Source organism: Ammodytes marinus, assembly GCF_949987685.1.
Source record: "Ammodytes marinus genome assembly, chromosome: 20".
Taxonomy (NCBI): Eukaryota; Metazoa; Chordata; class Actinopteri; order Uranoscopiformes; family Ammodytidae; genus Ammodytes; species Ammodytes marinus.
The window spans coordinates 20,281,577-20,298,227 of NC_137224.1; the positions used below are offsets into that span (position 1 = coordinate 20,281,577).

General features: G+C 42.9%; 3 protein-coding genes across 3 annotated transcripts; all 3 read left to right on the top strand.

Annotated features, from left to right (window-relative positions):
- Positions 1 to 2,436: 2,436 nt before the first annotated feature.
- zdhhc4 (zDHHC palmitoyltransferase 4) lies at positions 2,437 to 5,787 on the top strand. Its single transcript, XM_080048752.1, has 7 exons — positions 2,437 to 2,572; positions 2,837 to 2,984; positions 3,119 to 3,192; positions 3,301 to 3,479; positions 4,261 to 4,386; positions 4,780 to 5,024; positions 5,354 to 5,787. Exons 2-7 carry the CDS (start codon positions 2,862 to 2,864, stop codon positions 5,654 to 5,656), a joined length of 1,050 nt encoding a protein of 349 aa, XP_079904878.1. The 5' UTR covers positions 2,437 to 2,572; positions 2,837 to 2,861; the 3' UTR covers positions 5,657 to 5,787.
- A 768-nt stretch (positions 5,788 to 6,555) lies between these two features.
- On the top strand, positions 6,556 to 9,083 carry pgp (phosphoglycolate phosphatase). The gene is made up of 2 exons (XM_080048912.1): positions 6,556 to 7,438; positions 8,060 to 9,083. The coding sequence occupies exons 1-2, from the start codon at positions 6,847 to 6,849 to the stop codon at positions 8,383 to 8,385; spliced, it is 918 nt and encodes a 305-aa protein (XP_079905038.1). The 5' UTR covers positions 6,556 to 6,846; the 3' UTR covers positions 8,386 to 9,083.
- Positions 9,084 to 9,730: 647 nt separating this feature from the next.
- On the top strand, positions 9,731 to 16,237 carry bricd5 (BRICHOS domain containing 5; the record flags this gene model as incomplete). Its single annotated transcript, XM_080048997.1, has 6 exons — positions 9,731 to 9,784; positions 10,495 to 10,638; positions 10,728 to 10,877; positions 10,989 to 11,096; positions 13,657 to 13,807; positions 16,143 to 16,237. 6 exons carry the CDS (start codon positions 9,731 to 9,733, stop codon positions 16,235 to 16,237), a joined length of 702 nt encoding a protein of 233 aa, XP_079905123.1.
- Between the last annotated feature and the right edge of the window lie 414 nt (positions 16,238 to 16,651).

A 16,651-nucleotide genomic window follows, 5' to 3' on the forward strand; every position in this document is an offset into this window, starting at 1 on the left:
TCAGGATCACAGGCTGAGTTTAGGTCAAAGCTGGTGTGAAAACAATTGAGGACTGACAATAAAAAACAGGTGCATCAATATAAATAATATAATATTAAGTATAAGGAGGATACAATGACAGAACACACATTTGCATCTTCAATGTTGTTGTAGTGAGAAAGCGAGATCATAAGGCTGTAATAATCAAGCAAAGAGTATTTAATAATCAAGCAAAGAGTATTTAATCAAACAACAGAGGCTTCACGTTCTTGCATCCAGTAAGAACATGGAGGTCCATCCGACCCAGCAAGCCCCACGGTGACTTTCTGAGAAGAATGGCAAGGAACAGTTCAGGGCTCAGGTCTCTTATCCTGGCAACAACAATGGCTTCAGTTCACCATAACAACAATGCAATGCTCTCAATTGGCTAGTCATGTGAGGGGGGGGGGGGGACGGTGGGGGATTGTCAATGATCAATATTATTGTTATAAAATATTTTTAAAGGTAAATGTTTAAAGTCCCTACATATCCACTGCAACACATACAGTATATGTCTGTTAAGTTATCTTTAAGAATAAAATCATGTAATATTTTAAAAAGGGTTAAGTTGTCTACAGTGGCTTGCATGGTGGTAAATATACACGAGAGGTTCGAATTGCCACAAGATTTATTTAAATTAAAAATGTATGCAGATTTCATGGTACAAATACTACACAAAAGTTACTTAATTGCAATAACAAAAGTAAATGCAATTAGTTACTTCCACCCTTGAATATGAGAAATCATCATGTAAATGGGAAACATATCAAAATGCAGTTATCATATTATGAAGCCAGTTATCACCTCAGGCAAACTTATTAAATGATGCTAAGTGAATAGCAGGTGTGTATGTAACAGCAGTTAACATGTTGCAGTCAGTAAAATGAAATGGGAATTATCGCAGCTGAAGAGAAAGTAATTGATAAAGCCTGCAGGTTATTGGAGTGTAAACTGTCATTAGAGGCAAAAGCTCACACTGAGGAATAGGCAGTTGGGCACCAACTGAATAATTAAACACAAATGACTGTGTCTCCACACAGACACTGTTCACTTCAATCTAACTCTCCTCTTACACTACAGCCAAGACACTTACTCAAGTGTGAAAAGATGACGGACGTGGTTCGATTCCCAATCTCCAAGTGTCCCAGAGCAAGACACTGAGCCCTAAATGTCTCCTGATAGTTAGCCAGCACCCTGCGCGGTAGCTGCTGCTGTCGGTGTGTGAATGTGTGCTCCAGTTGTAAGTTACTTTGGATAAAAGCGTCTGCTAAATGACATTTAATGTAATGTAATGTAACATAATGTTTCACTCAGTAAGGAAAACTGTAAAAGACCATTCTTCTGAGACATCATTTATACATGTGTGCATGTCCACAATATACTCTAGATTTGTTTTAAAAGACAAGGGACCTGGAAGAATATATATTTATGAGCACTAGCAATGCATTATTTATTAATGTGATGAAAAGTTTTAAATAAACTGCAAACTGTGACTGCAAAAACTGTACACCAACTGCATATCTAACATGAGAAACACCTGAAATGCTCAGCACAGCCACACATCGCCTACCTTCTTAAACAGCATCCGCAGATGTGGAGCTCCGGAGTAATGCTCCCCTCTCCAACACTGTGAGCTGTAACATGAGTGTCTGGCCATGTCGGCAACCAGATCCAACAGGTGTCCCCTGATGCCCTGTTGGGATTGCAATACAGAGTAAACAATGCGTAAACTGCAAAGTTAGGTATTTATGTCGGGGCAGAAAGCCAAAATGTAAAAGAAAATAAATTAAAATAAACAGTGCAGTCTTGTTGAGTGGCCTGACTGTATGTGATGTAAGTAATGTGCCATGTTCATGTAATAAACTGACCTTCTTCAATCAATCAATCAATCAATCAATCAATGAAAATGTGTTTAGAGAATAGTAATAATAATACTATAGGCCTATAGAAAGCTTTATCCAAGTGAAAGTTTAGGGGAATCACATTTCAACTATAATCAGAAAAAAAACAAGCAACGTTTCTGATAAAGACATAGAACAATTTTAAATCCAGGGATGATAATTTCCTTTTTTTCCTCCATTGATGCTAATTGTGTGATAGTGATGGATGATAGGATATAGCCTAGCCATTATGTTTACTCTGTGGAACAATCAGGATAGAGGGCATTCAAGACTATTCAAATGTGCAAAAGGACTGCGCTCTCATTATGCTTTAAAAAGTGTGGATCTTTCCAAGCTATTTTTTTGTGGAAAAATATATGAATATTTGGAATTTGTTTAAATCTGTACCGAAATGTAGCTGTTAGCTAGGTAGCTACACAGACAGGTCCCCTCTCGCGCTCCCCCCTGCAGCAGGTTGGCGCGAGCCATCAGCTGTAAGGTTTTAATGTAGCCCTCTAAATGCTAAGGAAGTAGCATTGTTTACATGTTCTTCGGGAGCAGAAGTGAAGCCGGGTGGCCATGGCGCTAACCAGACCAACTCAGTTGGTCCAACTGTGCTGACACTATTTGAGTTTTAACACTGTAAGGCAGCTATGTATGACCTCGACTAGAAGGTAAGAAGAGGGGGGAAGTTATGGTAATAGGGCGAGTTTAATAGTAAAGAAAGCGTGTTTGTTGACGTTGTGCACTGACGTACATTAGCACCCAAATGTAAAGTTGTCGTTTCAAAATACACACTCCACATTTTCTCGTGTGTGGTTCTTCAAAGTAGACCTAATCACTTAATAAGTAACACTATTTCTATCTGTCTGTAACTATATCTTCTTGTTGTTGACTTTGGTACGTGAGTGAGTTTGTGCCATAAACCTGTTGTTTAGTGTCTGTGAAGCTGCCAGGTGAGACATGGATTTCCTCACGCTGTTCGCTATCTACGTCGTGGTGGTGCTGACATGTATAATCCTAGTCTGCAGATACTCGGGCCAGCAGCAGACCCCCTTTAGCATCCTCTTCAACTCAGTAGTAAAGGTAAGGAATTAAGCCTATTGCCTGTACTACCACAAGACGACGCTGCGTGGCGCTGTCGGCCTACTGTATAACAATGTACAGAAGTCATACTGTATTATCAAGTACAATGAGAGCTGTTGGCTATTTCTTCACAGGTTCTTTCACCATTTACGCCCAAATGGCTCCAAAGGTTTTCACAGTGGGCCTTGCACAGGCTGTTTCATCAAAGGTTAGTAGTCTATAAGTAAATAAAGACATGTGGGTTTTAATATTGTATTTAAGTGTTGAATTAATCAAACTCCTGTGTATATTTGCAATCCTCCACTTCCGATTGCAGGAACAACTTGTTCATCTACCTGCACATCCTGCTGGAGTGTGCTGTGTATGCAGAGTTCACCTACGAGGTCTTTGGCTTCTGCAGGGAGATGGAGACCACTCTAACCAGCCTGTCTGTGCCTTATGTCCTGCTGGCCATCCAGACCTTCTTCTTCTACCTGTGCATCAAGAGAGATCCAGGTACACATAAGTATAGTCTGAGATAATTTGTTATCGGCATCAGTTAGAACTTATTATTAAATAAGAGAGGTAAGAGAGGTTCTGTCCTGTTCTTCTCCTGACTTGTTGATATGTAAGACGTGTCCACTTCAGTTCCATTGACCTGTAATGTAAGGCGTGCGTTTATCACAGGACAATCTTCCATAGTGTGCTGCCATATTCTAATGGAGTCTTAGGAGTAATCACAAACTAAGGCTTTTTCATTTTGTCACCTGGAGGCCGGTAAAACAATTTTCTAGTACTCAGCTCACGAGACAGGCTACACACAGCATCACCCCATGGTACAGTAAGACAGGCAGATGTATCCCATGTCAGATATAGCCACTATTCTCATTTCCACCCTCATATCTTTTGGGTACCCAGCATCAGAAATCAACTTAATAGTCTTTTCATATAACGGCTTGGAATACATTTGAGTTTGCGTGCTTGTATTGATATGCTTTTACTCTTGTAAAAAGTGATGCTGGTCTACCTTTGTACTGGCCCTCTTGTAGAATTTATCGCACAGTCACATTAATTATAAAATCCTAATAGAGTCTAAACGACGCCTTTTATAATTCAGGGTCATTTCAGGAGTTTATTTCATGCTGGACAGGATACATTTAATGGGAACAATTCACCAGACCTCTAAAAGTGTCTAATTGGGGCCCAAGAAACGAGTATGTGTATTGAGTTACATGTGTTATTGCTCTGCAGTATTTGATTTTTTTTTCTCATCTGGCTCCATTTTGGATTCTTTCAGGCACAGTGACGAAGAAGAAAGTGGCTGGCCAGCTGCTCGTCTATCCGTACGACAGGAGGCTGTTTCACCCGGGAGTCTCCTGTCCCACCTGCCAGCTCCTCAAGCCGGCTCGCTCCAAACACTGCAGTGAGTACTTTGTTATGGGGACCCTGATGTTGCTATTGTGTTCTTCCTTTTGGGCTTTGATAGCTAAAGCAATAAGTTTAATACGTTTATTAGTACAATGCTTCACAATAAAAGCAAACTAATTAATTAAAAAGTACAGCAGCAGACTATAATGCATCAGCTAACATACACAAAATGTGGAAAAATAAATAAAAATAAAAACCAGTTAACCGACAAATTAGCAAGGACTCTAAAGATCTTGCCTTGTCCATTTGGAGAATGATATTAAACCCGTCATTGGTTTCATTACCTTTTTAACAAGGACACATATCTGGTATTGTCCACATTGGGGGAGGGCGGGGGGGTGTATTACCATTAGTATCATGCTTATTGTAAACACTGTCTGTATTTCAGGGCTCTGCAACAGGTGCGTCAATCGTTTTGACCACCACTGTGTGTGGGTGAACAACTGCATCGGTGCTCAGAACACACGATACTTCCTGCTCTACCTGTTCAGCGTGTGCGCCATGGCGGGCGACATGGCGGTGCTAACAGTAGACATGCTGCTCCACGCCGTACTGCGCTCCGGCCTCCTGTCCGCTTCTTACATAGACGACTACGGCCAGCAGCAGCAAGCAGGGCCTGTGTTTATTGTACAGGTACGACTGCTGACGTGCCACTCTGCTCTTATAATTCATCGTTAGCCTCATAGCATAATTGCCTAAATCATATTTACTCTACTTTTACTCTACATCTACTCTATTCTACATCCACTCTACTCTACGTCTACTTTTCGTTAGTCTAATAGCATAATTGCCTAAGTCATATTTTAAGGGTTATAAAGTAGATGTAGAATAGAGTAGATGTAGAGTAAAAGTGGATTAGAGTAAATATGATTTAGGCAATTATGCTATGAGGCTAACGACATTGTACTGCAGCCCATGTTTATTTCCAAGTTAATGTTTTTTTCCCTTCTGTCCTTCCACAGCATCTGTTCCTGACCTTCCCTCGAATCGTCTTCATGTTGGGCTTCCTGGTCTTTCTTTTCCTCTTGCTGGCAGGTTACGCCCTGTTCCACACCTACCTGGCCCTCGTCAACCAGACGTCCAACGAGTGGTACAAAAGCCGAGGTTACGTCTGTCAGCACTGCCACCCGACTTCAACAGCGGACCACCTATGTAGCCCAGCGGCACCGGACCACTCCAAAAGATACCACTACAGCAGAGGCCTACTCCGAAACCTGGGAGAGATTTTCTTCCCTCCCCAACCTGTTCTTAAGAAAGGCAACTAAAAAATATATATATATACTGCCATGCCTTCTGTTTTTTTTTTATACTGCATTTACTTTATGTTCCCTGGGATTTTCTGTCCCTAACAACTACCCACTGACTTAAGAAATAAAGTTCATGTTGGTGATTTCTTTATTGGCTCTGGTGTCTATCTTGTACATGGAAAACTCTGGCAACATTGTCCGCAAATACAAAAGTTATCTCGTCATATGAAATGATTGTCTATTAGTTAAATGTTGACAGCTGAGGATACTCTATTCAATCCCTTTTTATCCTTCACCTGCCATCAACTAAAACAGTTAAGTTTACAAAAGCTAGAGACAATCAACACATCTAATGTAATTTAATTGCATGATGTACTTTGTTTAAGAGTAGGTAACGATTTAAAAGTATTATTAATAATTGACATTTTTCTAGAGTTAGAAAATTCTGTGTCTGTCAGTGGAGCCAGCAGGGGTACTGGTTCACTGATATCAATTGAATTTAGTTTGCTGTTGTTGGATTTTCCATTCAATGGCCACCCTTAGTGACATTTTTTCATTGCATGATAAAAAAAAACAGTAACTTGAGTTTGGAAGACTTCCCCAAAGACTCAGGGTGATAAGAAGAAAACTGCAAATAGGCATGCGTTTGGCTTTTAGCTTAAACACTGTAAGGCTTAGTATTAAGTCTCAGGTTCTTTGAAAAACAAGGTGTGAGTATAGAATAGAATAAATAATAGAGGTTGTGAGCAGGGGATAGCATAGAATAAATAATAGAGGTTGTGAGCAGGGGATAGCATAGACATTATAAATGTCTGGGGGATAGTGCCAGACGCTTTACCGGAAGTGGAACTGCCATTATCGTGTGTGGGTTAGGGTTACTGTCACTTTAAGCCGGTGCGGAAGTAGCCACGGGGAATTGATGCAACACTCAGTGAAAGGTCAGGCTTGGTCAATGGGGTTTATCCGGAGTAAATTTCTACACTACAGTTGAAAAACCTATCTACTGAACCGGTTTGTCCTTTCTCTAAAGGCAGGGAGGGGCATTTTACAACACGGCACTGTCGCACTTTATGACAGCTCTCGCTAACGTCCGTTACTTCGCTCGCTAGTCGCCAGGGAAAGCAGTGTACCGTAGTAACATCACGTAGCCGGCGGATAGGTAGGCTATCAATTTTAAATCGAACAGCGGGGGAACGAAAGCCTGAGTTATGTCAAAATGCACGCGGCTGAGCGGAGCGCTCGTCAAAGAGGTGCTGGACTCGGTGGACAGCGTCCTGTTCGACTGCGACGGGGTCATCTGGCGGGGGGACCAGGCCATCCCCGGCGCCTCGCAAGTCATAAACCTGCTCAAGGAGAACGGGAAGAAGGTGATCTTCGTCACCAACAACAGCACCAAGACCAGGAAGATGTACGCAGACAAAATGTCTACGCTGGGCTTCAACGCGAAGGAAGAAGAGGTGTTCGGCACGGCGTACTGCTGCGCCATGTACCTGAAGACGGTGTGCGGGCTGCAGGGCAGCAGGGTCTACCTGGTGGGCAGTAACGCTATGGCGAAGGAGCTGGAGGCGGTGGGCATCCAGCAGACCGGGGTGGGACCGGACCACATCTCTGGGAAGCCGCTCGACTGGGCCAACGTGCCCCTTGACCCCGAGGTGAAGGCGGTGGTGGTGGGTTTCGATGAACACTTCAGCTACATGAAGCTGAACAGAGCCATGCAGTACCTGACCCAGCCTGGCTGCCTGTTCGTGGGGACCAACAGGGACACCAGGCTGCCCCTGGAAGGAGGCAAGGCCGTCCCAGGTACGGAGGGAGGGACACGCACAGACACATTACAGAGGTTTAAAGTGGATTTCCACATGCTGTTTACAATTAGTAGAGCTTTATGCACACCAAACTTTTAGGTAGCCTATAGTTGGTGGCCTTTTGTGTATGAGGAACCATGATTCATTTTTAGGGTGATCTAATTGTGCACCATGCACTCAAACCTGCATAGACTTCTAATATAATCACATTGAATCATGCTTAGATTATAAAACATTTATCAGATGCAGAACCTTGCTGAATGTTGATTATTGTATAGATACTCAACATATTTTCGAAGACAGGTTTTGCTCCATCATTTAATTTCTGAACTTACAAGCTCCACATCTGCTCTGACACATTTCAAAAGACAGAAATGTTAAAATGACATTTCAGTGTGACTTCAACTGTAAAACGAGTCAAGGACACAGAAGTAATCGGTAGTATTTAAAAGTTTAGCTGAGTTGAACAAACAATGCCTGAACCATAAACCGATTTAGTTTTCCAGAGCTTACCTAACAATTGAACTTGATTTGACTTTTGATTACTGATGCAGATGCTGTGGGTATTAGTCAAATATAAGATCACCCATCCTAATTGTCCTCCCCCTCCTCCTAACAGGCACAGGCTGCCTGCTGCAGTGCGTGGAGACGGCGGCCCAGCGGCAGGCTCAGACGGTGGGCAAACCCAGCCACTTCATGTTCGACTGCGTGGCCTCCCAGTTCGGCGTGGAGGCCGGCCGCTGCCTGATGGTGGGCGACCGCCTGGACACAGACATCATGCTGGGCTCCGTGTGCGGCCTGAAGACCCTGCTCACGCTCACCGGGGTCAGCACCGTGGAGGACGCACAGGCCCACCAGCAGAGCGGCTGTGCAGAGCGGCTGGGCATGGTGCCCGACTACTACGTGGAAAGCATCGCGGACCTTCTCCCGGCGCTGCAGGGATGAGAGAGGGATGCCACTCTCTGTCAGGACTGAAGCGCAGCTACGTGATAGCTTCGCAGCAGTAAACACACAACTTAAGGCCATATGCTGTCACATGCCAGGCTTCACCGTCTTCTAAAAGGGAATATTTTTTCAATGAGATAAATATATAACAAAGCCACAACCACAACCTAGCTAGCAGCTGTGTGACACAGGAGACAAAGGCTCCATTATTAAAAACTAATTTGAGCGTGTGATTGTTTATTATTAATAACATAAGAACAATGATTTCCAGTATTGTTTCAATGTCATGCAAGTGTTAAAGCCTAGAAGTAAGTAAAGGAGTACAGTGTATGTACCTTTTTTGAGGAAAAGGAGGAAGTTGAGTGTACTTTAAAGGCCCTTACCCTGTCCCTGTCTGTGATGTAATCTCTCCTTAAGCAACTACAGGTCAAACTGAGAGAGGGAAATGAGCAGACACCAGTGTGTTTGGTAACATGTGTGTTTTCAGGTTTACAGCTGTTTTTTTAACCGTCTTTAGCAGTCTTTGTACATTCGCATCATGTTCATAGGTCAGCGCATTGATACCCACTTTAGTCATGTTGTTTCAGTAGTGAAACATTATTGCTCAACACACTGGTATACATGTTTTTAAAAGTACTCGCATCTTCCTTTTACATTCTGTTTTCCGTGACTTGTCTTTGGTTATCGAAGTTGCTCAAAAATCCATAATAAAATCTAATCTTATATGAATGAATCATCCTCTCTGTGGCTCTAAGTTCACTTCAAAGCACACACGGCAAACTCCCCCCCCCCCCCCCCCCCCCGAGTTCTGCTCTTAAAAGTCACCTTGGGCTGTCATCTGCTGGATGCTGCATATCACCTCTCGCCTGATGAGAGAGGCTCCCCGAGCTGCGCCTGCCTCACCCCTTTGTCTATTGTCTGGTCTGGGGAGGGCGGCCGGCCAATTCCTCTCCTGTGAGCGTGTGTTTGAGTGAGGGGGGAAGGGGGGTGGGGGGGGCAAAGGAAATACAGGTCAGAGATGCAGACTGAGTATGCAGCCAAGGCATTGGGGGAGGGGGAAAACAGGAGAAAATTGCAGGAAGATGAAACTTGAAAATGTGAGTTTTGGCAAGATTCAGGAGTTTTGTGTGATGTGTGATGTGGATGACTGTTTTGAGAGGGAAGCCGTGAGACCAAAGGAGGAGGAGGAGGAAGAATGGGTGTGGGAGGGGGGGGGGGTCTTTAGGGACAAAGAGAAGCTGGGCAGGTGTATTGAGTCTCAGGCAGCACTGGTCATGACCACAGCTCCGTGCCGGTAGCTGCCAGAAGGGAGCAGACCGAGTGAGGAGCCGTCAAGGGACACAGGATGGTGAGGTGTTGGAAACGTTCGGACGGCGGCCTGGAGGAAGCACAGTGCACGGTAAGCTGAGGGGAGGGAGGGATGCATGTCAAGGGAGCAAACTTTTGCTACATTAAAAGCAAGCAACAGCTGCACAGTAGGCAGGGGCGGATTTAGTCATGTTGGGGCCAAAAGCAAACACAGACCCCTACATCCCTTGTTCTACAACTTTTTAAATCTTTATTTTCCTAAGAAAAGACCCATGTGAAACCTATTTTCTTTTGGTTTTCCTCACACTGCCTTTGTGTTGCCTCTTTTCAGCACCACTACTCTTCATTTTTCTGTACTCCAATATGTTTCTCAGTTTACTTTCTTCTGCTGAATAATTTCTGCAGATGCACAGCAAGATCATTGAATAGTCCAGTGCAGTGTGGACTGAGGAGAGGTGGTCTTGAGGCCCTGACACTCATGACTTCTGGCATTCTAATGCCATTTTAGCATAGGGATTCTGAAAAATGTATTAATTGAAAATTTAAAAATAAATAAACTGTCTTAACCTTAAGCTTATGAGGCGTCTAATGGGGCCCTTGATAGCTTGGGGCCCTAATAGTAAGTCTGCATCTGTTGAGACTCGTGAAAATCTCAGGAGCTTGGGATCATTTACATACATTCAGATGGAGGCTGGTGTTAGTTTCCAACCCTGCCACATGTTTTATTAAGTCCCATACGGACATGTCAAGTAATATTTGAACAGCCTGTCTGTCAATCTTTATTGTTTGACTTGTCTTCAGGATGGGGGTTCTGCTGCGACCTCCCTGTCCCAGTCCCACTTCCCACGCAAGGCCTTCTGGTTCAGCCTGTCAGCCTCTCTGCTCCTGGTCATCATCGCCCTAGGCTTGGCAGGACATCTCTGGCTGTCGCGGCCTCATCTTCAGGTATGGGACCGTCACTGCACCAAGCAGAAGAAAATAAAAAACCTGTCTTCCCTACTTTGCATAAATTCATCTTAAGTTTTTTTTTGTAGAGGACACAGGTGGTCCGGATCACAGTTCCAGATCAGGCTGGTATATTGATCAACCAGTCTGCCGTTGTGGACCAGCAGAATGACTTGGTGACCTTCTCAGTGACCTCGCCCGCCAACCAGACGTCAACTGTTCTCTTTGATGTCAAACGTGTACGTCTGGGTGATACGCACAACAAGACAATGTTCTGACTGTGTGACTGGAGGTCTGTGGATCAAAGATGTGAAAAGAAAGATGTCTGATTGTCTGCTGTTGTGTGGTAGGGTTTGATCTGTTACAAACCGGTGGGGCAGGAGGGCTGCTTCCTGCGAAAGATGGAGAAGTCTGACTACGACAACGTGCACTCCCTCCTCGAGGACTCCACACAGCAGGTAACGACAGTGGCTGTATTTCAGCTAGGGCTGTGCTTAATACTGTATATTGATACGGCAATATATCGTGATATTCATGTTTAGTGGTATCTGTATCGTATCGTCACCTCCAAAAAAAAATATTTTGAAAAAAAAGAGAAAAAATTCAACTTTTAAACGGTTTATGAACTACAACCTCCACTCCTAGATGTTGTGGCTAGTTGCCTCGAATTGCCAGGTTTTCAATTTGAACCAAATAGTTTTGACTCAATTTGTTCGCTGAATTAACAATATAATGGGATGGGATGTAATAAGACCACACAGATCGTAGACAACTTGTATTTCATCTGTTTTTACTTTTTCAGTGAACTATGTAGAATATCACAATATGCATCGTGTTTCAATATGTGAGAACCGAGCGGTAGAGTTACATAACAAGGTCCGCCTCGTTGCATTTGCGACATGCGAGACCCCCGAGCTTGGCGGGAACACACGCAGAAAGGGCAAATTATGAAAAAGAACATCGCTTTTGCCCTTTCAGCTCTGCCAGGTGTTCTCTAAAGCCGATGCCTCACTAATGTGTGAACTGGCATTTCTGAACCGTGACTCGTAGCTTCACGCCACTGAGAGCAGTTTCATTAGTTTTGTGTGACTACCTCGCTGCTGCTCCTAACAAAGAGTGGGGTGAAGCGTACAGGGCCTTTGGAGTAGCCATGTAGTCTCCCTCTCTCTCTGTGCTTCCACGGCTGAATTCCTGTAGCACATCTGATCCCCCCCCCCAGGATCCTCTTACAGGAGGCTTCGGCTATGGAGCCTGAGCCTTGGAGTGGGCACAATGGTCACTCTGTGCAAGGGGCTTTTTAGCCTTTAAGACTCCTCTGTTGGATTAAAATACAGCCTGGTGTGTTGGATGTAGTCAGGGGAGGGCCTGCATTATGGCAGGCATAGGCTACCTGGATCTCCCTCATTGAGATCCATAGTTGGTCCTTAGATATGATTTGTGTTGATTGATTCTTAATTCTGATTGAAAGGCTATGCACGGCTGAGATGGAATAGCAGTTTCTCTTATCATCTTTATGCACAATAGGTCCATTTCCACGCATCAAAAGCCGAGCCTACATAGCGTTAAGGGACCCTGCCTTGTGGTGTCACATAACTAATACAGCTCCTCAGCATTCTATCTTTTGATTGTGGTCACATAATCTACGATAGGCCGCATTATGGATGGAGATGGTGTGTCCCCGTGTTCTGCAGCACAGTGGCCCTCTTGGTTTGGATAACTGGTAGTTACGTGACCCGGTCGAGTGTCGTAGTACTTAAAGTGATTCACCATCGCAGCCAATCAGAGGTGTAAGTGCTGCAATTACACTCAGCCTTTGTGGTGAATAAAAGCGCAAATGTGAAGCCGTAGTGGCCTGATTAGCCCAGACATCAGGCTTATAGTGGCTTTGGTTTCAGTCCCGGTTCTCTTCCTCATATTCCTCCTGATTTGAATGTGAGTTATCAGACTTATTAAATTACACTGCAGCTCATTAATCTTCCTGCAGACAGCAACACTTTTCCACCTGTTGTTGTTATGTTGTGTTGATACATCAGTGATTCTTGAGAAGTGGGACAAAACAGGGTGCAATGTTGAAAAAATACAAACCCTATGTTTCGGCAAATTAAATGACATGTATGTATCCAACATATACTAAGCTACTGAGCTAAGCTTTGACACTACCTCCCAGCTTTTGTTTTTTTTACCGTCATTGGCCTATCACCACCGTCAGATGTCAACTCTGTCAGATTTCCTGTCTGACTGTGTTGACATACATAGCCTATTTAACATTTCTTAAACATAACAATTGGAATTTATCTAGTAGCCATTTGTTTTTTTCTGTTGATGTTAGGTGCTAGCATGAACTACTTCAGGAAAATAAAATTATCCAAAAAATTCAAATAACTTCTTCAGATATTGTAAGTCGGTGTTGACATATCATGGTTGTGACACAGGTCTTTCAAGATTCGGAATGTAAAATATTCTAAAACTACAACACTTATCAGAGCCTGTCTGACTCTAAGGTACTCTGCAGAGGTAAAATTTGACAAGAGGTCCTTCAAAGTGACAGCTGCCCCTTATTTCGCCTGATTTTATTACATTTTAATGAAATGTCTGACGGTGGTGACAAAAAGTGTCCCACCACTTAGAAACCTTATAAAACATGAATGTGTTGTAGAAAAACAGTTTTTATTGATATGAGAGATTATTTAGTGTTGCTTTTGATGAAAAAAGCTCTTTCTAAATCATTAAAGTACATTTTTAATAGATTTTATTGCACATGAAAGATTGAAACCTTCTCTGAGGACACACTGTTTTGGACGTCGTGAGAAGATAACAAGTGTCATATATTTGACATAATAATGATCAAATTAAATTTAAGGGGATAATTGAGCTCCAGACATTCTATTCTTAATCCCTAATAACATCTACAATTTGAAATGTGTTTAGTTTTAAACATAACAGCAGTTACATATGGAAGACGACCTTTTGTCCCAGTTGTCAAGAATCACTGATATGCTGTGAAACTGTCCTCGGCAGACTCAGATCCAGCTGTCTGTGAACGAGACCCGGAGGCAGACAGAGTTCTTGGGAGTGCTGTCAGCCAGTGCGGTGGATGTGTCCACGCTGGAGGAGCCTCTGCAGGCCCTGTGTCAGGACAGGCCTGTCCACTGGACCAGGAGGGCAGACGGTGAGAGCAGCCACGGTGGCATTAATGCTAGGATTGACATACAGTGGCTTGAAAAAGTATTCATACCCCTTGAACTTTTCCACATTTTGTCACGTCACAACCACACACGTACATTTATTTGATTGGGATTTCATGTGATAGACCAACACAAAGTGACGCATAATTGTGAAGTGGAATGAAAATGAAATCTGATTTACAATTTTTTTTCTAAATAAAAAACTTAAAAGTATTCAGCCCCCCTGAGTCAATACGTTCTAGAACCACCTATCGCTGCAATTACAGCTCCAAGTCTATTTGGGTATGTCTCTCTCTACCAGCTTTGTACATCTACAGACTGACATTTTTGCCCGTTCATCTTTGCAAAATAGCTCAAGCGTCAGATTCAGCGTCAGATTGGATGCAGAGTGTCTGTGAACAGCAATTTTTAAGTCTTTCCAGATATTCTCAAATGGATTTAGGTCTGGACTTTGACAGCCATTCTAACACATGACTATGCTTTGATCTAATCCATTCCATTGTAGATATGGCTGTATGTTTAGGGTAGTTATCCTGCTGTAAGGTGAACTTTCACCCCACTCTCAAGTCAGTTGCAGACTCTAACAGGTTTTCTGTCCTGTATTTGGCTCAATCCATCTTCCCATCAACTCTAACCAGTTTCCCTGTCCCTGCTGAAGAACAGAGAGTGGGGTGAAAGTTCACCTTACAGCAGGATAACTACCCTAAACATACAGCCATATCTACAATGGAATGGTTTTAGATCAAAGCATAGTCATGTGTTAGAATGGCCCAGTCAAAGTCCAGACCTAAATACAATTGAGAATATCTGGAAAGACTTGAAAATTGCTGTTCACAGACGCTTTCCATCCAACCGGACGCTGAATCTGAAGCTTGAGCTATTTTGCAAAGAAGAATGTACAAAAATGTTAGTCTGTAGATGTACAAAGCTGGTGGAGACATAACCAAATAGACTTGGAGCTGTAATTGCAGCGAGAGGTGGTTCTAGAACGTATTGACTCAGGGGGCTGAATACTTTTGCACGCCACATTTTTCAGTTTTTTATTTATAAAAAAAATTTAAAACCATGTTTCATTTTCATTCCACTTCACAATTATGCACCACTTTGTGTTGGTCTATCACATGAAATCCCAATAAAATAAATGTACGTGTGTGGTTGTTACGTGACAAAATGCGGAAAAGTTCAAGGGGTATGAATACTTTTTCAAGCCACTGTATATACACATCAAATGGGTGTAAGGACAAGGTTTGGGGGAAAAATGTAACGTTGATCACCACTCTGGTTATGCATTATCTGTGTGTCCCTGTCATAGAGCTCCATTGTTTCCAAAACACATCAGTGAGCCACACTGTTGCAAGGGGTGGAATGTGGTTTGTTTTGACATAATCACAAGAACACCGTCCTGCTACCATACTCAGGACAGAACCAAACGTGTATTAATCCCCCACTGTCCTTAACAAATACACAATTGAATTTACTTTGATTGATGTTAGCTGTAGCCTTTTTTTCTTCTAATATATACTATAAATATATAAATAAGTATATACTACAATACACTTTTCAACATGTTTTTTAAAGATATGTGTTCAGTAGTCGAAAATGGTCTTCACGTTAACTGCTACAGACAGGGTGGGAAAGTCAGAGCATTCACTCACAGACTAAAAAGACAGTTTTTTGGTCTTTTCATTACAATAAGAAGAATGAATAATTATGCCAGCCAAAGATTATTTTGATTATCGATAATGTGAAGTCCTTATGCAACCCTTAAAAATAGGTGTCAAATGGCATGTTGACGTAAATAATATTTAAGTACGCATGCTCATGTTACACACCAGAAGCAGTGGCCTCACACACACTGCATGAAGGGAGTTTTTAAAATTAGTCAGCTGGCAACTTCATATCCAACCAACGTGTCCAACGTGAAACCAAATGCCTCATCTATGACTTGCAGCGACCTTTTAACCACTCGGCAGGAATGTGATGCTGGACTCAAATGTTACCTTCTCTGAAGTAGCTTTAACATCATACAATAATCAGATGTATTATAACAAGTCAATATTGCCAAAACATTCATCATTAATATGCCAAAGGGATTTATGAACTAATTCAGTTACTTAGCCTTAACTGCCAAACACTTACAGCTTTATCAAATTACTGTAGATGGTGTGACATTTGCAGAATGATGGGCTAATATTCTGTATTAACAGAGGCATGTGTGTAGGTTCTACCAGTCAACAGTAGAAGTGGATTTGTCTCCCCTATGGAGATTGTGTTAGAGATTTGTTTTTCTATTCACCATGCTCTCTGTGTTGTCTCCAGGCCCGGGCAAACAGAGGCTGGTCTACTTCTGCATCGACATCTGCTTTCCCAGCAACATCTGTGTGTCCGTGTGCTTCTACTACCTGCCAGAGTGACCTGTGTGTGTGTGTGTGTGTGTGTTCTCTCTCCTCTCCTCCCCAGCAAAAGATCAGGGAAAAGAAAAGTTTTTAGCTCCCTCTACAAGAGAGAGAGAGATAGAGAGAAAAAAAAACACCCAGAACAAAAGGTAGCTTTGACTGTTTACGACCGCCAGTAAACCAATGAAGCAGCCAAGCCTCCCAGTGCGTTTTCCATCCTTCAGAGAGAGAGAGAGAGAGCGATGGAGACAGGCTGTCGCGGTTATCGCCAAAGCCCCGTCGTCACTCTCCTCATGTCTAATACCCTCTCTGGCGACAACGCTACAGAGACTACGGAAGAAAAGATAGTTTTTTTTTTTATACTTCCTGTAGCCTAAGCCACTGCTGCAGTGTAATTATGTGTAACCGTTACTGTCGCAGTGAATGATGATG